The 22,188-nt window shown below is 38.4% G+C and overlaps 1 protein-coding gene across 1 annotated transcript in view; it reads right to left on the bottom strand.

Moving 5' to 3' along the window:
• Window positions 1–22,188, bottom strand: part of FYTTD1 (forty-two-three domain containing 1) — a 35,884-nt gene continuing 13,696 nt past the window's right edge. Inside the window, exons 3-9 of the mRNA XM_084871698.1 lie at window positions 12,128–12,276; window positions 11,031–11,143; window positions 8,898–8,994; window positions 8,053–8,114; window positions 6,252–6,326; window positions 4,307–4,433; window positions 1–2,397 (exon numbers count right to left, since the gene is read on the bottom strand). Coding sequence (XP_084727824.1) covers window positions 2,299–2,397; window positions 4,307–4,433; window positions 6,252–6,326; window positions 8,053–8,114; window positions 8,898–8,994; window positions 11,031–11,143; window positions 12,128–12,276 — 722 coding nt within the window. The 3' untranslated portion in view covers window positions 1–2,298. The remainder of the gene's footprint in view (window positions 2,398–4,306; window positions 4,434–6,251; window positions 6,327–8,052; window positions 8,115–8,897; window positions 8,995–11,030; window positions 11,144–12,127; window positions 12,277–22,188) is intronic.

Here is a 22,188-nt window from a genome sequence, read left to right as displayed (position 1 = left end):
TCATGTGAGACCTGAAACATTTTATTTGTTAAAAATGAACAGCTTCAGAATAGATCTAAATGTAACTTTTCCAAAAAACACTAAAAAGTACAGTGTAAAGCATCTCCTCATTAAATATAAACTTTCATTTTGTGATGCACTGCATCAATGTTTTGCATACACCTTGACGCAAAGGAAATTTTAAAGTTGCATCTTATTTAAAAAATAAAACTTTAAAAACCGAAAAATGATGACATCAACCACATTCTAAGAAAGAAAAATTTCCTCCAACAAAGCATACTCTTTTGTTTATATATAACACATTAGCACTGAAGAATTTTAATTTAGTAACAAAAGCAAAATTTTATATTTAAAAAGAAAATGAAATTACAGATGCATGAAGAACAAACGTTTAATATACCAACAATACTGTGTTGTGGTTTGTTGTACTTAATGTCAATACTTGGGGCAATTTTTAAGGTTTACCCAAAAAATGCATTAATAGCTCTGTACAATATTTAAAACAAGAAAAAAAAAACATCTTTATACCATATTTTCACAAACTGTTCTAAAGACAGTAAACTGCTCATTTGTTTATCCATGGCTTTAAAATAAACTACTGGTAATTCTAAACCAGTCTAAAATGTATCGTTAATGAATCAAATCTAAGCATTTATCCTTGCAAAAATGTTTTGCAATGAGTGAGGCATTTGCCTAAGGAGAGACTAAAGTTTATTTTCAAATTGTGTAACTGGTTTCCAATAATCCCTTATCAGTAGACTTACTGGCAAAATACCAGATATTAAGGATCAGATTTAATTCTTTGGTAGAAGCATGAAATTGTTTCTGAGAGCTTTCCGTGGCTAGCATAAACCAAGTAACCCAAGGAGCATGGGAGACAATGATGAAGTCTAGTATAGAATACAATGCAAGGCAGGCAGGAGCCATAACTTAATGTTTTGTTTTTAAACAGGAAAAACCAACACTAATAATACACACTAGGGAAGGAAACTAACATCTACTTAGAAGCTTTAATATTATATCAAACCAAAAGATTAAGTTTCAAAATGACTAAATTTATAACTGGATATTTTGTTGCATTTTGGCATTTCACTGTAACAATCTGAGGACTCTTAGCACTCGCGTGGCACAACTAACTGACTAACTCCTTCTATCCCTGCAGAGTGTGGGGGGAAATATTATTTTTCTGACCATAAATGCCTCAATTTTATGCAAGTCAGAGTGAAAGGTATAAAGCAAGGTTACAACATAACTATATTATCATTTTGCATTTTTTTCTTTGTGACATATACAAGTATATTTTTGTTTTGGGGGCTGTATACTGTTTAATTTAGCAAGTTTAATGCCTATAAAATTTAACTTTTCGAATAAGAAGAGTATAGTTTTTAATTTTATCATCAAAATATCTAAGGGACTCAATCCACTTTAATAATTATAATTTTTCTAAATATCACTTGAAAAATTCTTTGTGAACACTATATTCAAGACTACACTAAATCCAAACAGTATACCTATGACCTGGGTTTTAAAGTTTTTCACCTCGGTAACCTGCCTTCAACCTGCTACTTCCTCTCATGCTTTCTTCATTTACTTACAAAAATTGTCAGATTTTTATACTGGTCTTTCTCCTCCAAGGCTCTATTAGGCATCGTTGTAAACATGCATTTATTGCCTTCAAAGAGCAACATTTTAAAATGAGACTTATGCTAGAGTCACCTTTCTTGTTAAAATTTCAACTTTAAAGATTTATAACTCTGGAACATTAGCCTAACACTACCTGAAAAATGAACCAAGTTCCAAATCTCCCCTTAAATCTTAAAACCCAAAAGTAGAATTCTAAGTTTTTAAATATCTCTAATGAAGGAGGTCAACTGCACTTATTACATCAACACTATTAAAGGATAAGGGACAACAACAAAAGGACCTACTTATATTTCTGAAGACCAAGATTTACCATGGCAAAGTACAAAAAGTGGGCAAAGGAGATGAGATCCTAAATACCACTCTCATAAAAATAATTTTTGTCTTTCTGCTGTATGAGGAACCAAAGAAGTCAACTAGAGAATTGTTCCATCTGGCTCAACCAAGAAATCTTTAACAACAGGTAGGCATATTCCCTGTTATTCTTTCAGGGCATTATTTATACATGTTGAAAAAAACTTCAAAAATAAAAATAAAAAGAGTATTTAGCCTTGTGAATATTTTGAAATAAAGTTTCTTGAATTTCTGTGATAAACTCTTCAAGCAATTCAACTTTTTTAACAGAGTCATCATTCAAAAGTCCCTTTAACGTGGGTTCTATCCCACGGTTACGAAGCGGCTTCCTCCTTTGTTGAATGTGAGAGTGGATCTTTGTTCCTTCAGGATTCCAAATCGCTCATTCAAAGTCATCCCTGTCTAGAAAAAAACAAACAAAAATTAACAACTTGACTGTAAGCCATATTTACTTTGGAATAATGTGATAATAATGGTAATTCATATTAACAATAGGTAGCATTTCCTGAATATTTATGTGTATGAATTTTAATTCTAACAAAAATCATTCAAAACAGGTGAATTTAGTGATATTTAGAGAAGTTAGTTAACTTGCTTACTTGGACGTTCCAGAATTTAAACCAGGAAGTTTAACTCAGAATCTCTATCTCCTAACCACTATAATGCCTACATTATACATAGAACACCTATACTACAATGCCTACAAGTCGTACACCCAAAGATTTCTCTATCTGAATTATTTTTAGGCTCTTCAAACACTGCCATAAATTCTAGTGATGCCTCTGATAAAAGTAGTTGTTTAGTCTTGTGAATATTTTGAAATAAATTTTCTTGAATTTATGAGTTCTTAAATTTTTTAAATAAACTCAAATCAAATCAAAATCTGGTTTTTGATTAAAAGCAAAAAGCACACCCAAATTATATCTACCACTTCTGAAAGGAAAGTAACAACATTGAAAAAATAAAGTAAAAATAAGCAAAATAAATTTGGACAAATTTCTGTCTATACTTCATACCTTCAATTCCACAGAATTTTTTTTATGAATAAAAAAAAGCATTTGACAAAATCCAACATCCACTCAGAAATTACAAATAGAAAAGAATTCCCTAAATCGGATACACAGAATCAACTAAAAACCTACTACTAACATTATACTCAATGGTGAAACACTTAATGCTTTCTCCTCAAGCCTGTGGACAAGGCAAGCATACATGCTCTCAGCACTTCTATTCAACATTGTACTGAAGGCTAAAAAGAAAAAGCTTAAGGACTAGAAAGGAGTTTGGAGAATGACATAACTGTTAACATAGAAAACCCTAAGGAATCTCAAAATTACAAAAATAAGCAAATTTTAAGCAAGATCACAAGATTCTAGGTTACTACAAAAATTATCAAAACCACGTGAGAGGGGAGAAACCAAGATGGTGGCCTAGGTAAGCACCTAAACTGCTGCCTCGCACAATAATTTCAAAAGAACAACTAAAAGACAGAACGACATCATCCAAAACCCAGGAAAGCTAGGTGAATGGAAATTCTACAACTAGAAAGGAGAGAGAGGCTCATGGATCAGGGGAGCCGCAAAGTGCTGAGGTAGGGAGACGTGCACTCAGGCAGAGAGGATAGGCGGCAAGTGCCTGGCTGGCGGAAGGGTAAAGGAAGCCCCCGACTGCACTGAACCCAGCCCCGGCCGAAACCTCATGGACCCAGGCTCATACGGGTGGAGTCTGGACTGTAGAGAAAGGCACACTGAATATCAGAGACTTGGAGACTCAGGGGACCGGGAATCCGCAGCAGGCATGGTCTAGAGGTGTGAATGGAAGATCGCAAGAATCAAGTCTAAGATTTGGAACACAAATAGCCAGAGGACACTCCTCCGCAGAAGCAAGAAGAGAAGAGAATCCAGAAAGTTGAAGATAGTGTAAGAAACCTCTGGGACAACTTCAAGCGAATCAACATCAGAATTATGGGGGTCCCAGAAGAAGAGAGAGAGCAAGATACCGAAAGCCTAAACTGGCAGTCGGATAGCCCCCAAGGAGTCCCAGATTGGAGAGGGTGCAGGCTTGGCTGAGGGACACCCCCGCACCATGCATGAATTTCGTGCACTGGACCTCTAGTGTATTATATGATCCCATTCATATGAAATGTCCAAAATAGGCAAGCCTATAGACAGAAGTACAATAGATAAATCAGTGGATTCTTAAGGTTGAGGAGACTTAGGACCCTCTATTTAATTCATTATACAACATTTGTTTTGTTCACTAAAATATTATCAGTGAATGGCCCAAAGAAATAACAGGGAGGAAAATTTACCTGTTTTCCAACACTATTTATATCAAATTGCAGAGGAACACCTTTAGGGACTTTCTTTACATCAGATTGCTCCCGTTTTGCCAAGAATGAGGGTACAGCAGTATGAGTTAATCGTGGTTTCTGAGTTCTATTAGGAAAAGATTAAAATGAAATTAGGTCAGCTTAACAATCAAAAGAAGAAAAATAAAATCATTTAGTGCATAAAGCCATCTTGACTTGTACACATGTTCAAATATATTAAGGTAACTATTTTATTTGTGTTTACAAAAAAAAAAAGGTATGTTTTTTTACTGACTAATCTAGATAATAAAATATATATAGTCAGTCATAGACTACCTCTTTAAGTAGAACTATAAACTTTTAAACAATTTGGAATGATTGGTGATTTCCAAGTCTTGATTCTACTAAAATAAAACAACCTCTGAAATCTTATTAAAGACCTATCTTATATTCTTTCTTCCATTTCAGTCATTAAAATGGCTACATAGAGCAAAAACTCCATAAACTTAGAAAGTTTATAATGCAATAAATATAATGGAATGGTTAACTAAATTAAGGTTAACTAGATAAAAGAACAAAAGTACTTAAAAAAAAAAGTACTTTAAAATATACTAGAAGGGAGAGAAGAGAGCAAGTAGGTATAGTATTATCTCATTTACTATTATACATTAAAATAGATGTATCTAACATTTTTTATAAACTTTTATTTATTTAAAATATTTTTATTGATTTTAGAGAGAGGGAGACAGAGACACACAGAGACAGAGAGACACACCAATGACAGAGAAACATCAATAGGCTGCCTCCTACACAACCCCCCTTACTGGGAATTGAGCCGAAACCTGGGCATGTGCCCTACTGGGAATCAAAGGAGTGACCTCTTGATGGATGGGATGACGCACTCAACTAATTGAGCCACACCAGTCAGGACCATGCACCAAACTTTAAAAATAAAAATATTGCCAGAGCTGGTTTGTCTCAGTGGATAGAGCATCAGCCTGCGGACTGAAGAGTCCCGGGTTCGGTTCCAGTTGGGGGCATGTGCCTTGGTTGCGGGCACATCTCCAGGGGGGCAGTGCAGGAGACGGCTTATCGGTATTTCTCTCTCATTGATGTTTCTAACTCTCTGTCCCTCTCCTTTCCTCTCTGTAAAAAATCAATAAAAGAGCCGAAACTGGTTTGGCTCAATGGATAGAGTGTTGGCTTGGGGACCGAAAGGTCCCGGGTTCGATTCCAGTCAAGGGCATGTACCTTGGTTGCGGGCATATCCCCAGTAGGGCAGCGTTTTTCAACCGCTGTTCCGCGGCACACTAGTTGCCTGGTGTGCCGTAGGTGCAGACAAGACAAGAATTTTATAATTTTTCACTATTTTGTTTACTTAATATTTCATAATAAAGTAATTATAAAATACTTTCTTTGTGTTTATTTGATTCCTATTCAAGAGAATTACTTTATATATAGTCAATATAGGCACAGAGTTAAATTTTTTAACATTTTCTAATGGTGGTGTGCCTCATGATTTTTTTCATGAAACAAGTGTGCCTTTGCCCAAAAAAGGTTGAAAAACACTGGAGTAGGGGGTGTGCAAGAGGCAGCTGATTGATGACTCGCTCTCATAGATGTTTCTAACTCTCTATCTCTCTCCCTTCCTCTCTGTACAAAAATCAATAAAATATATTTAAAAAAATCAATAAAAGATATATATTAAAATAAATAAAAATATTGTTAAGAATGGTAATCTTGGGGCTGTAAAACCAGGAATCAAAGGCGCTTTTACTTTTAACTTTATACTATTTTATTTCTATTTTGTATATCAAGTATTACTTTTATCCTTGTCTCAGTTTATCCTAACTTGCACATCACACTGAGAGCAGGAATCCAGTACTTTAATATTATTTTATATACTGAGAGATTATAATTTCTGCAAAATAAAGAAAAGACTTACACTGGGCACTGCACTGCTCCAGGATTATCAATGGATACAGTTAAAATTCCTCCATTTGTGGTGGAAGTCCGCCATCTAGTTTCAAAATACCAAAAACTTCATTAGAATATAGCCATTACTTTTTCTTACCTTTTTAAAAATACAGCATCTTGGGTGTAGGAACTGGATACTTTATTAAATATTTTTCAGTGTAACAAATATATGCACATTAAAAAATCAACTACAAAAAGGTTTTTAAGGAAAAGTAACTGTCTTTCACCCCACTATTTCCCCCCTTCTTGTTCCTAGAGGCAGTACTTCTAACCTTTCCTGTTTTTACTGCTTGCTGCTTCCCTCCAGTTCATTAAACAAGATGCTTGTGTAATATGTATATTTGTGTGTGTGTGTGTATATATATATATATATATATATATATATATATACACACACACACACACACACACACATATATACACACACACATATATATATTAACAATAAAGTTTGCATAAGCATGTTCTATTTATTTTTTTAAATCTTTATTGTTGGATGTTTTACATATGTTCCCTCATCACTATTCTTTAGTTTCTGTAGGTAACTCTAAATATTTTGATGGAGATATCACTACTGTAGTTCCATCATAGCTTTAAATATACATAAACATCTTTCTTTCAGTAGTATCGCTTGATAACCTCCCTTCCCCACTTAGTATAAAAGAATAGTAGTACCTCTATTCCTTCCTTCCACCTCTTTTCCCACTTTTTGTCAGCACTACTTCTATATTTATGTTAACCAGAATCTGACATTTACATTATATTATGTTATCAAATTAAGAATTTGTGTTTAGTTCCACAGGTTGATTCTCAAAGTTCAAAACAAACGAACAGTATTTATATTATAATTATGTAAATATTATTCATGTAGAAGCAAATACTCTATGATTATTTTCTTCCTTATGGTTACCAATGTCGTGACTCCTGTGCAAAAGAGTACTGCCAACATTAAGTTGAAATAGTTTCCTTTCCTATACTCAAAATCATACTCCATATTGGTTGGCATCATACCATTACCATGTTTTGTTTTCTAAAAAGTAGCTATAATTTTAAATAGTTTAATCTCAAAACTTGATCATATTGATAGAACTAGAATGTTGTATATCATACTTGGGAAGTGCAATTCTGTCCAAAAAAAATTTTTTTTAAACCTTAATAGGGATAAATGGGAGACAAAAGAATATGTGAAAAAAGAAAATATTCTATTGTACTTAAGTGTTTACAAATTTTAAAACTCTACTGTATTTTCTTCTATTTATTCCCTGAATAGATTCATTTGTATAAAAGCAGTTATACAAAATAAAGGAATGGCCGAAACCGGTTTGGCTCAGTGGTAGAGTGTCGCTCTGCGGACTGAAAGGTCCCAGGTTCAATTCCGGTCAAGGGCATGTACATTGGTTACGGGCACATCCTCGGTAGGAGGTGTGCAAGAGGCAGCTGGTCGATGTTTCTCTCTCATCGACGTTTCTAGCTCTCTACCTCTCTCCCTTCCTCTCTGTAAAAAATCAATAAAATATATTTAAAAAAAAGAAAATAAAGGAATGTTTCATTAAAATGGAGGTTAATAAAAATTAAAAATAGAGGAATGTATTTAGTGCTAAAACTTTTATACACTGACATGTGAAAAACAAAAGATTTTGGGAGGAAAAAGAGCAAAAAATGGTTTATTTCAAGTTCAATGGTTAATTTACTTTAGGTCTCATTTAATTTGGGTAGCTAATATTCTGGGAGTTGTGAAATGACACCTTGAAAAACAAATTGAAACTTACTGACGAGTTCTCTTTGCTACTACATCATCTAGCAGTTGTTCTGTGTTCAACTGGGCCTGAACCTGAAGGGGAAAAAAAGCAGTAGATCCCACAGAAAGCAGAGTATTTGAATGCAAAGAGCTATCCTCCAAACTTTATAACCCAGTAAGGAATGTGTATGAATGTAGGAGGGGCATATGACTATTCTGGCAATACCTCTTTGTTAGGGTTCTGCATCAGAACAAGTATTTATTTCTAAATAACAAGTTAAATTCTTACAAGTCTAGAGGCATGGTGTGCGAAATTCGTGCACTCGGGGGTGTTCCTCAATTAGGCCTGCGCCCTCTTGCAATCCAGGAGCCCCAAGACCCATCATCCCACAGAGGGAGGCCCTGCCCACCCACTGGTCAGTGGCCTGGCCTCCCTCTTTGGGGATAACGATTGCAGAGCCTCCCCGATCTCGGAGGCCCTCCCTGCCCCGATCAATCGCCCCCTGGCCAGTGGCCTGGGCCTCCTTCTGTGGGGCGATTGTGGGGCAATGGCAGAGCCCCCCTCAACCAACTGCATCGCACCCACCTTGGCTGGCTTCGCGCCAGTGTCATAGCATGGGCATCTGGACGGTTGTTCTGCTGTTTGGGCGTTTGGTCAATTTGCATGTTACACTTTTATTACTATAGATAGATGGTGCTATTGAGGACAACGAAAGAGAATTGGGGCAGGAGGGAACTAATCTAATGTCATGTTCTCCATATCCAAACCCAACCCTTACACTTCAACAATGGGCCATCCCTATGAGGATTACTAAAGATAGATGTTCAGGATCCTTTGTTTGGGTAAAAAGAAAACACAACTAAGGGTTTTTATACCTTCAAGCCTCTTCTGAAAAGAAAAGTTGCTTGACGAGTGTCTTTCTGATGACTTAATTTATTTCCATTCCTGGGGTAATTGGTTGGGATGTTATTTCTGCAATAAAAACACATATGCATGAATCGTCTCAGCCACTTAACAACTTTCAAATATCCTGAGAAAACAATGAGCAAAAATAGTTTAATTCATTGCCTAAAAATGTGAGAATACACTAAATATAAAGACTCTGAATTTATCAGAAACTATTGAGATTTGATTTACAAATATCTCCCTCTGGTCTGGCTGGCTCACTGGTTGTACATTGACCTATGAACCAGGAGGTGACAGGTTCGATTCCAGTTGAGGGCACATGCCCTGGTTGTGGGTTCTATCCCAGTAGGGGGTGTGCAGGAGGCGGCCTATTAATGATTCTCATCATTGATGTTTCTCTCTCTCTCTCTCTCTCTCTCTCTCTCTCTCTCTCTCTTACTCTCTCGCACGCTCTCTTTCCCTTCCTCTTTGAAATCAATAAAAATATGTATTTAAAAATTTGGTGAAAGATTTACAGGGTTAATACAAAGAAAATCACATCTAGGCACATCATAGTCAAACTGACTGAAAATAAAATATTTTTTTTCAATATATATATTTAAATTGATTTCAGAGAGGAAGGAAGAGGGAGAGAGAGATAGAAACATCAATGATGAGAGAGAATAATTGATCAGCTGCCTCCTGTATGCCCCGTACTGGGGATTGAGTTTGTAACCTGTGCATGTAACCTTCACCAGAATCAAACCTAGGACCCTTTAGTTCACAGGCCCACTGAATCAAACCTGCTAGAGCTAAAAAGAAAATCTTGCCGAAACCGGTTTGGCTCAGTGGATAGAGCGGACTGGAAGGTCCCAGGTTTGATTCCGATCAAGGGCATGTACCTTGGTTGCGGGCACATCCCCAGTAGGGGGTGTGCAAGAGGCAGCTGGTAGATGATTCTCTCTCATTGATGTTTCTTTCTTTCTTTTTTTTTTTTAATATATTTTATTGATTTTTCACAGAGAGGAAGAGAGAGGGATAGAGAGTTAGAAACATCGATGAGAGAGAATCATCGATCAGCTGCCTCTTGCACACCCCCCACTGGGGATGTGCCCGCAACCAAGGTACATGCCCTTGACCGGAATCGAACCCGGGACCTTTCAGTCTGCAGGCCGACACTCTATCCACTGAGCCAAACCGGTCCCGGCTCATCGATGTTTCTAACTCTCTATCCCTCTCTCTTCCTTTCTGTGAAAAATCAATAAAATATATATATTTTTTTTAAAAGAAAGAAAATCTTGAAAAATAACATCTTTTTCAGTTTTCTTTTCTCACTTAAAAACCTTTACATATTAACATAAATCACAGAGAAACTTCTATCTTTCACTGCTTGTGAAACAATGTATTCTGTGGTTTCTATAAAAAGTTAGTAAAATAGAAGACAAATTTTTAAATTTATCTTTTTTATTGTTAAGAATTGATTTTTAGCCCTAGCTGGTGTGGTTCAGTGGATACAGTGCTGGCCTGTGAACTGAAGGATCCCAGGTTCAATTCCAGTCAAGGGCACATCCCTGGGTTACAGGGTCAATCCCCAGTGGGGAGTGTGTAAGAGGCAGCCGATCAGTGAGCTCTCTCATCATTGATGTTTCTATCTTTCTCTCCCTCTCTGTTCCTCTCTGAAATCAATAAAAATGTTTTAGAAAAACTGATTTTTAGAGAGGAAGGCAGAAGAAGAAACATCAATCTGCTGTCTCCTGTACACCCTCTTCTGGGGATCAAGCCCACAACCCAGGCATGTGCCCTGACCAGAAATCAAACCTTTTGGTGCACAGGACAATCCCCCCTCAACTGTGCCACACTGGCCAGAGTTCTACTTATTTATTTTTACAAATAAATGCTGAAATGTTGCATAATCTTACCTAATCATCAATAACTGTGTCTAAGAAATAAGAAAAGTTATTTGCTTCCATGTTGGATGATCAGATAACCACGCCAAATAATTATCTTGAAAATGGCCAGATAACTCTAAGAATCACTGAAAATTCATTCCTTCGAACACTTAGGCAAGAAGTATATCTTTATTTATGCAGGATAACATTATTGTCTTATAATTGAGTACTTACTTTCTATTTAGCTGGTTAGGTCTCTTAAGAACTGCAACTGGTTTTCTCTGCACTTCATTTTGTCTCAGAAGGTTTGCCTTCCTTTTTAATGCTGGAAAATATCGTTCTATATTCTTTCAAAAGGCAAGAAACTATGTTAATCAGATTGTTTTTTACTCTATACCCTATTACAATAAACATTTCTGAGGCAGATTGGACAAGGACTGACCACTGCTTTAATGTGCAGGTTTCTAGAAACAGAGAAGCTGCAACAACTTGAATATTTCCAGTCTAAGTGACTGAAAAGAAAACCACATTATATTCAAAGTACTTGCAACAAATAGAGAATTTGGACAGAAAAATAACTTTTATCTATTTTGGATCTGTTCAGTTTGAAGTGCTGGGGGATGTACCGGTGATGGGGAAACATGGATCTGGAGCTCAAAAGAAGAATGAGAGCCAGAGATGTAAATTAGGGAATCATTTATATAAACATGGTTTTAAATGTAAAGTAAAGAGACAGGAGAGGCAAGTTCCAAAACAAACGTGCTGGGGGGGGGGGGGCGGGGGGAGGAAAGAAGCTATAATAGCAAAGAAGCCTCAGTAGAAATGGTTACAGAGAAAAAATAAATCAAGAATATTCAATGTCACAAAAAACAAGCACATGAAATGTGCAACAATTTTTTTAACTTCATGAAGTACTAAATGATTTAGAATTACAAGTCAAGTTAAAAGTTCTACAAAACATACCCCCAGCTTTATGAAGTTCTGAAGCTAAAAAAAAATAAAAATAAAAAAAATTATAGAATTGATACTGACATTCCATATCCCAACAGAAGAATCCTGACTGGGCCAATTTTTACTTCTTGATAGATATTTTAAGTTGATTTTCAAAACCAAAAAGAAAATTCATTCTTAGATACAACCCTGCCCCTCCTAGCATAGCCATTTGCTCTATTTACATTACTAAATATTTAGTAATAGTATTTAGTAGTAATGTAAATTAGTTTGTTATCTTTCCCACTTAGTTCTTTAATTCATAGTTAAGAAAAAAGTACATTTTTATTGAAATAAAACATTAATTTATATGACTCAGAATTAAGCCATCATCATCCTACCTTATCACTTAGAGGCGGTCGATTCATAGGACTAATTCCTTTTCGAATTCCAGTTGTTTTCCTAGCTGCAAGACCAGTGATAACTCCATAAGAACGTCTCTTCCCAGGCATCATTCTTCCTCTACGGCTCAAATTATTCTTACCAAAACCTGTGGGGGGGGGGGGGGGGAGAGAAAAGAATGCAACTGAGGGGCACAAAGATCACAAGATATTCTAAAGTATTATTATTTATACTAGAGGCCCGGTGCACGAAATTCGTGCATGTGGGGGAGGGGGTGTGTATCTCTCAGCCCAGCCTTCAGTCTCTCCAATCTGAGACCCCTCAAGAGATGTCCGACTAATTGCCCCTAATGGCTCACCTGCCTGACAGCCTGATCACATCCTAACCACTCCCCTGCCAGCCCAAACAACACCTAACTGCTCCCCTGCTGGCCAGATTGCCTCTAACTGCCCTCCCCTACTGACCTGGTCACCCCTAACTGCCCTCCCCTGCCAGCCTGGTCCCCCCCAACTGCCCTCCCCTGCAGGCATGTCTCCCCACCCCCCATCCCCCAACTGTCCTTCCTTGGAGACTTGGTTCCTCCCAAGTACCCTCCCTTGCTGGCCATCTTGTGGTGGCCATCTTGTGTCCACATGGGAGCAGACATCTTGGACCACACAGGGACGGCCAACTTGTGTGTTGGGAGTGATGGTGAATCTGCATATTACTCTTTTATTAGATAGGATATATTTCTTTTGAATTACATAAAATATCTCATTTTTAAAGAAGCAATAAATTGTACTAGAAAGAATTCTGTTGCAGAAATAGACTATTCCTTTCTATCGCTCTTTTTCTCTCTCTGGCTTTGTTTTCTTAACAAGATAGCTTCAACTTTCCCTGTACAATATTTTAGCCACTAACTACATGTGGGTATTGAAGATTTGAAAAATGACTAGTCTAAAATGAGATGCAACAAAAGAATGTACAGTGTTTCATTAATAATGTGGTTCACATTTTATTTCTGTTGACAGCACTGGCCGAAAGTGGAATCACTATCTTTACCTCCCATTTACTTACTAGCTTGCAATCTGGCTTCTTCATTTTCAGTCTTACTGTATTTAAACTGTTTTTGCTAAAGTCCCCAGTGAGTTCCAATGGACACTTTTTTTTTTTTTTTTTTTTTTTTTTTGAACCATGACCTCCTGGTGCTTAGGTCAACCACTGAGCCACACTGGCCATATTTTCATCTCTGTGACTTTTGACTTTACTGACTTTGCTTTTTCATTATGTATCTTCTTATTTAAGTATTTTCTAATTATGAAAAAATAAACAAGCTCACTGCAGAAAACTTAGAAACATAAGAAAATAAGTTACCCATTATTCCACTACCTAGAGATAACCACTACTAACATTCTATGTCTGCCTAGTCTTTTCTTTATTTGTGTATGTACATTTAAAAAGTTAACATCCTTATTTTCAATTATTTTTAAGCAATTTCAAATACTATCACATGGAGTAAATCATAATTTTGTAGTACCAAGGGCTTACAAACTGAACTGAATCTTCAGCAAACGCCATATCATATTCTATGTACTATTCTGTAGTCCATATTCACACTATATTGTGACTATCATCCCAGGTATTTAATATTCTTTTGCTACATTATTTTTTAACTAGAGGCCTGCCCCATCTCACAGTTCAGGAGCCCTCAGGGGTGGGAGGCAACTTGATTATCAGGGGAAGGCGATGGCCCCATCATCTCTGCTATTGCCACAGCTGGCAGTGCAAGCCTTGGCAGGCCCTGGGCAGCTAGGCAGCCACCATCCAAGGCTTGCCTGTGCCGGAGGCCAGCCCAGGGAGGCTGGGGGGGGGGGGCCTAAGGGGACTGGGGAACTCCGGAGACAGGTGCACATAGCGGCCGGGCCCACCTGCTGCTCTGGCAGGGCTGAGGGGACTGGGTGCTGCCATCTTGTGGCTGTGGGTGCCGTAATCTTTTAGGGCAGGGCAGTCAATTAGCATATTCCCTCTTTATTAGATAGGACTGCAATAATAGTATAGATAACGTTTTTATAGACATTCATGATTATTACCTCAAAATATAAACTTCCAGGAGGTTGAAATAGTGTATTAAAGAGTAAAGCAAATTCTTTTTTTTTTTTTTTTTTTTAATATATTTTATTAACTTTTTACAGAGAGGAAGGGAGAGCGATAGAGCTAGAAATGTAGATGAGAGAGAAACATTGACCAGCTGCCTCTTGCACACCCACCGGGGATGTGCCCGCAACCAATGTACAAGCCCTTGACCAGAATCGAACCCGGGACCTATCAGTCCGCAGACCCAAGCTCTACCACTGAGCCAAACCTGTTTCAGCAAGTAAAGCAAATTCTTAAGGATTTTCATTTATATTTTAAAAATCCCCTCTAGAATGACTACCTATAATAAGCTTAACAAGAAATGTGCAGAAATATTTATTTATATTCCAGAATCAAATAGGTGGCCACTTTTTCCATAACATTGACTACTCTGAATGTTTTTTTAATCTTTATCATTTAGTATTTTAAAACATCTTATTGAAATAAATCTCAATGTGAGTATTCTGAAGTCCAGCAAGTAAATAAATAAAAGCTTGTCTTACTTAGTAGTTTACTAATGAGAATGAACATTTTCCATGGGATTTTTGGCTATCTGTATTCTTCCATTCACGAACTGTCATGTTCATAAATCTAGCAATAAGTTCTAATTTCCTTCAATGCTTTGATAGAAGAATTACAGTACATTAAATTTACAATAAAATTTTCAAGAATTGATTTATTTACTAGTACAATATCCAGGAACATAGTATATCTCTCCCCTTTTTCAAGTCTTCTTTTTCACTAAATTGGTTCAGTAAAATTGTAAGCTTCTCCTCCCAGTAAGTCTGCACATTTCTTGTTAAGCTTATTGCTAGGTAGTTTATCGATTTTGTTGTCAACCACAAAAATATCCCTTTTCTAATAATAATTTTCATACTGTCATGCTTGGGATTACAGAAAACTATTGAGATTTCATTACCTTTTAATCAGCCATACCATTGAATTCAATTGTTAGTTTTAATAGTCTTTCAAATTATTTTCTTGGAATTTCTAAGTGACAATCATATTACCGACAAATAATTGTCTTCTTTCTAATAATTATACGCCAAATTCTTTGATTTCTTAATGCAACAGCCAGGAATTCCAGAGAGCTATACTAAGTAACAACTGTGATACTGGGCATTCTCAATCTTAATTCTAATTTTTGGGAAAATGTCTTTGGAATGGTATCCAGTGGGCTGCGAAGCTCCAGTGGGCAGGTCTCCACCTATCCTCCGCTACCCCCCCAAACCCTCCCACTGAGGCCCTTGGTCCCCTGTCTGCTGGCAGCCCTGCTCCTGCCACCACTCCCACACGCTGATGGCGCTGAGTGATTGAGGCTGGCACCAGCAGCGAGTGCAAGCGGTGGCTGCCAGCCCTGATCGCCCTTCAGGAGCAGGGGGAGGTGAAGAAGCCCTCAGGCAAAACTGGGGTAGGAAGCCGCCACTTGCATTCACTGCTGGTGCCAAGTGATTGGGATCAGCACCAGACGCTGGCAGTGGATGCAAGCATTGCCTTTGGCATGGCTGCAGGTGCAAGAGGGGCTGGCACTGGCAGTGGGTGTGAGCGGGGCCGTAGCCAGCAGCGGGTGCTAGAGGCAACTGCGGGCCCTGATTGCTCCTTAGGAGCATGGGGAGGTGAGAAGCCCTGAGCGGCGACTGGGGCCAGCAGTTCGCACCTGCTGACGGTGCAAAATGATCAGGGTTGGCGTCGGGTGCCAGCAGCGGGTATAAGCAAGACTGGCAGCAGATGTAAGTGCTGGGCGGGACTGTGGTGTGCGAGAGCAAAGAATTTTCAGTCACCACCAGAGGCTCGCCCCGATGACAGTGACCTGCGTCCTGCTTTGGTCTGGCGCCCCTACTCACCTGCTCCACCATCCCACCGTGGCTGATATCCAGCATGTTCCACACACCCCCTCTGGTGGCCAGCACACATCATAGCAAACAGTTGTTTGTTTTGGTCTGCCATTTGGTCAATTTGCATATTAGGGTTTTATATATATACACTAGAGGCCCAGTGCATGAAATTCATGCATGGGGTGGGGGGTGGGTGGGGGGTGTCCCTCAGCCCAGCCTGCACCCTCTCCAATCTGGGACCCCTCAAGAGATGTCCAACTGCCCATTTAGACCCGATCCCGGTGGGCATCCCTCTCACAATCCAGGACTGCTGACTCCCAACTGCTTGCCTGCTGCCTTCCTGATCACCCCCTAACCACTCCCATGCCAGCCTGTTTGCCCCCAACTTCCCTCCTCTGCCTTCCTGGTCACACCTAACTGCCCTCCCCTACAGGGCTGATCACCTCCAACTGCCCTTCCTTGCAGGCCTGGTCCCTCTCAACTGCCCTCCCTTGCAGGCCTGGTACCTCCCAACTGTCCTTCCCTGTGGACATCTTGTGGTGCCCATCCTGTGTCCACATGGGGGCAGGATCTTTGACCACATGGGGGCAGCCATCTTGTGTGTTGGAGTGATGGTCAATCTGCATATTACTCTTTTATTAGATAGGATAGAGGCCTGGTGCATGGGTGGGGGCAAGCTGGCTTGCCCTGAAGAGTCTCCCTGATCAGAGTGGGGGTTCCCTTGGGGTGTGAGGTGGCCTGGCAAGGGGCCTGTGGTGGTTTGCAGGTCAGACATGCCCCCTGGCAACCCAAGCGGAGGCCCTGGGAGCTGGAATTTACTTGCCTTTTACAATTGAAAATTTGTAGCCTAGAGCGGATTCAAGCCTCCTACTCACTCTGTGACAGCCACATTTCTGTTTGGATTTGTTTACCTTCTATAATTGAAACTTTGTAGCCGGGAGTGGAGGCCTAGGCCAGCCAGGGCAGGTGGAAAACTTGGCTTCCTCTGTTGCTGGGGGCAACCCTAGCCTATTCTCTCCAGCTCTGTGGCTGCCGCCATTTTTCTTAGGATTTATCTTCTGTAAGTGAAACTTTGTATCCTTGAGTGGAGGCCTAGGCTGGCCAAGGTGTGTGGAAAGCTTGGTTTCCTCTATTGCTGGGGAAACCCAACCCTCTCAACTGCTCTCTGTGGCTGCAGCAATCTTGGTTGGGGTTAATTTGCATACTTGTTCTGATTGGCTGGTGGGTGTGGTTTGTGGTTGTGACAGAGTGATGGTTAACTTGCATATTACTCTTTTATTAGGTAGGATATCTACTTTGATACCAGAGTTCAAAAACAAGAGACCCTACTTCATGGGAGAACCTATTTGCCAATGCTATTTCAGATATGGGTTTAATCTTCAAAATTTACTGGGAACCCATACAATTTAACAAAAAGAAGATACCATAAATAATCCAATCAAAAAGTGGGCAAAGGACCTAAATAGACACTTTTTGAAGGAGGACATACAGAAGACCAAGAGACATATAAAAACATGCTCAAAGTCAGTAGTCATTGGAGAGATGCAAATCAAAACGACAATGAAGTATCACTTCACACCTATCAGAATGGCTATCATAAACAAATCAACAAATGACTAGTGCTGGTGAGGATGCGGAGAAAAAGAAATTCTAATGCACTGCTGGTGGGAATACAGACTGGTGCAGCCACTGTGGAAAAACAATATGGAGTTTCCTCAAAAAGTTATAAATGGAGCTCCCATTTGACCTAGTAATCCCACTTTTAGGAATATATCCCAAGAAATCAGAAACACCAATCAGAAAGAATATATGCATCCCTATGTTCATAGCAGAACAATCTACAATAGCTAAGATTTGGAAACAGCCTAAGTGCCCATCAGCAGATGAGTGGATTAAACAACGGAGGTACAGCCCCTAATTGGTTTGGCTCAGTGGATAAGGTGTCGGCCTGCGGACTAAATGGTCCCAGGTTCAATTCTAGTCAAGGGCATGTACCTTGTTTGCAGGCATATCCCCAGTGGGGGGTGTGCAGGAGGCAGCTGATGGATGTTTCTCTCTTATCAATGTTTCTAACACTCCCCTCTTCCTCTTTGTAAAAAAAAAAAAAAAAAAAAAATTAAAACAAAATAAAAAACGGTGGTACATCTACTCAATGAAATACTACGCTGCTATAAACAAGGAACTTTTACCAGGTGCTATAACATGGATGGAACTGGAAAGCATCATTCTAAGCAAAATAATCCAGTCAGAGAAAGATAAATATCACATGAGTTCACTCGTATGTGGGATATAATGATCAATGTAAACAAAAATAGATCCAGAGACAAGGGGTAGGGGAAGGGGGTATTAGAGATCAACCAAAGGCCTTGTATGCATGCATATTAGCATAACCAATGGACACAGAACATGGGGCAAGTGGGGGGCCTACCCTCGGGGGTGGGATTGGTCGGTGGGGAGGGGGTCAAAGAAAGAAAAGACATATGAAATACTTTAAACAATAAAAAAAAAAAAAAAAAAAAGGCTAAGTGACCAACTGCACATATGTCCGACTGACCATCTGACTGACCTGCCAGTACATATGATGCCCACTGGCAATTTAAAAATACACGTTGAGCCCTGGCTGGTTTGGCTCAGTGGATAGAGCATCAGCCTGCGGACTGAAGGGTCCCAGGTTAGATTCCAGTCAAGGGCACATGCCTGGGTTGCAGGCTTGATCCCCATTGGGGGACATACAGGAGGCAGCTAAACAATGATTCTCCCTCATTGATGTTTCTATCTCTTTCCCTCTCCCTTCCTCTTTGAAATCAATAAAGATATATTTTAAAAAAAAAATACACGTTGACTTGTGCATGTGCAATACATATAAAGCTCTTGCTGGTGCCAATCACATGCATGTTTTAATTTTATAATACTATATCATATATACTATTTTGACATGCAATTTCTTACAGTAACGTAACTACCGCACAAATCTTTCTTCTAATTAATTTCCTTTCAATATGCATGAATCTGTGCACCGGGCCACTAGTGTTTCATAAAGAGCTATACATACTGCTCTAATTCTCTACCTTCTTACTCTCTGTAACTGCCTTATATTCTGAAAAGCACAATGAAGAAGTACTAAAGACATCATCTAATGCAATAGTCTTTTCTAAGTTTTGACGTATTTAGTCCCTTTAGAACATTCTCTTCTGTCTTTCCAGAGCACCGTAATTCTCAATACTTCAATTAGTACCTCTATGAAGATCCTTTCATATTTCCAGTTATACTACAGTAACAGTTTAAGACTAGCTATGCATCAGAACCACACACAGAACTTTAAAAAAAATTCCTAGGCACTACTTCTGCAGATTCTGGTTCAGTAGCAATGGAGTGTAGCCAGAACATTGGTCTGTTTTATAAAGCTCCACAGGTTCAAATAAGGTTGAGAATAATTAGAACCAGAAGCAGAATTTTTCATCTTTCCTTTGAATCCTTAGCTTAATCCCTTCATGAATTTCTTTCACACGCATCTATGTGCCTCAATAATTTCTGGAGTCTAATCACTTACATGAAGATCTGAGGGGTTTTCTGGGATACATCATATTACAGCACTATGTATGCAATCACATTACTGATTCTTTTCTGAAGCAACAAATATTCCCCTGTCTCTTGTACCTCTAAAGAAATAGCTTTCTCAAACTTTTTGTTCTCAGGACCTCTTTATGCTCTTTTTATTTTTTATTTTTTATTTAATATATTTTATTGACTTTTTACAGAGAAGAATGAAGGATAGAGAGTTAGAAACATCGACAAGAGAGAATCACCCATCAGCTGCCTCTGACCACACCCACTACTGGGGATGTACCCACCACCAAGGTACATGCCCTTGACCAGAATCAAACCTGGGATCTTTCAGTCCACAGGCCGATGCTCTATCCACTGAGCCACACCGGTTTCGGCTCTTTATGCTCTTAAAAACTATTGAAGACTCTAAAGAGTTTTTGTTTCTGTGGGTTTATGTTTACTGATACTTGCTATACTAGAAATGAAAACTAAGATATTTAAAAACTTACTTCATTATAATAATAAGCCTATTACATATTGAATAACTTATTTTAAAAAAAAATTATCACACGTCATGTAGATCCCGGAAAAGTCTACTGTAAATTTATGAGAGTAAGAGTAAAAATAGTTACAGTAATGTCTTAGTGTTATTACAAAACTAGTTTTGACCTGTGGACCCCTCAAATCTTGGGATTCCCCAGGGTCCGTAAGAATACTTTGAGAACTGGAGCTACCTATTATCCAGGATATTTAGATTGTTGGTACCAGTATTTATTGAGTGACTAAAGTATATTTTGGCCACAATTAGAGACTTTACTCATTCATTTATTCATCCATCAAAAATAATGTATTAAGTATATGCCACGAGCTCTATGTCCTACTTGTGCTCTTACCTCACTGACATTACAATGTGAAAATCTGAACTTCTGCTAACCAGAGCTTAAGACAATCCCATATTTCTCTGCACATTCAGTGACAGCAGCAGCTGTTCTATTTTAGGCCCTGTCACATGTAAGTGGAGAACATACAAGCACAAATTCAATCTTATAAGATTCTAAGCTGCCCTACATATCATTTATCACTAGACTCAGATCATAACCTCCAGTTAAAAGTAAAACTTTTTCTTGCCCTAGCCAGTTTGACTCAGATAGAGCAATCGGCCCATAGACTGTCCGGGTTTCAATTTTGGTCAAGGGCACGTACCTTGATCCTCAACCCTGGTTGAGGTGCATGCTGGAGGCAACCAATTGATGTGCCTCTCTCTCTGTCTCACCTGTCCCTTCCATTCTCTCTAAAAATAAATGGAAAAATATCCTGGAAAGAAGATTAACAACAACAACAAAAATAAAACCTTTTCTGATCCTTTATGGACCAGATCCTATTTCACCTCATCTATTAAATCACCACTGATCTTCTTAGACCAACCTCCCTACCTAAAGTTCTATGCCAGAATTTCTCTTATAACATTTCTCAATGCTGTGTTTTCTATCCAATTTGTTACCAGAAATTCCTTGAGTAAAAGACTGCACCTATATACCCTGAGAACCTGGTCAGTTCAAAGGATTTATCAGGTCTTTAACATATAGTTAGCACAATGAATATATTTGTCTCCTATGAACTCTAAAATTATTTTAAAAATTATATATAAAATATGGTATACTATGTAATATTTATTTTTTAAATTTGTTAATATAAATCACTGGAATTAAATATCCTTTTGTTATACCTAAATATCTGTCATGAAATGTACTCACTTGGGTTCAGCTGTTCAAGAAATTATTAAAGAATACATTTCTTGCCGAAACCGATTTGGATCAGTAGAGTGCCGGCCTGCAGACTGAAAGGGCCTAGGTTCAATTCTGGTCAAGGGTACGTACATTGGTTGCGGGCACATCCCCAGAAAGGGGCATGCAGGAGGCAGCTGATAGATGTTTCTCTCTCATTGATGTTTCTAACTATCTCTTTTCCTTCTTCTCTGTAAAAAATCAGTAATATATTAAAAAAAAGAAAAAAGAAAAAAAAAGAAAGAAAAGAATGAAACAAAGGGCGGCTTCCCCTTTAATAAAAAAAGAATACATTTCTTTGCAGGGTCTAATCTTAGCTACAGACTCTATTTAAAAATATATATATTTCAAGGATATGTTGGCATGTTAGCTGTTAATCAAAAGAACTAATTATGTTTGACCTACTGGATATTATTTCTTATGTTTTTCAACATATACAATAAAAATTTAATTTAGAAGCTAGTTTATCAATCATTTTTTCATATGTATAAAAAAGATCTAGTTATAAAATATTGAATAGGGTTCATTCTAAAACGCTGATATAACAGCTAAAAAATGTTAACTGATCATATATAATTAAGTGTTCAGTTACTACCTTAAATCCATTTTGGAACAAGATGGTTATAAATAAACTAGAGGCTCAGTAAGGGTGGCATCCCTCTGGGTGGCCTACAGGGATCTGACTGAAACCCGCAGTCCAATGAGCTCCTACCTGCTGCTCCTGCTCATCCCAGTCCCACTGTCCTGCCGTGATCATCAGGAGAGGCTCGGACTGCCCCAGCA

This window comes from Pipistrellus hanaki, assembly GCF_964339955.1.
Source record: "Pipistrellus hanaki genome assembly, chromosome: 2".
Taxonomy (NCBI): Eukaryota; Metazoa; Chordata; class Mammalia; order Chiroptera; family Vespertilionidae; genus Pipistrellus; species Pipistrellus hanaki.
Note: the sequence above shows the minus strand (reverse complement) of the source record. Positions and strands in the feature narration are given on the sequence as shown.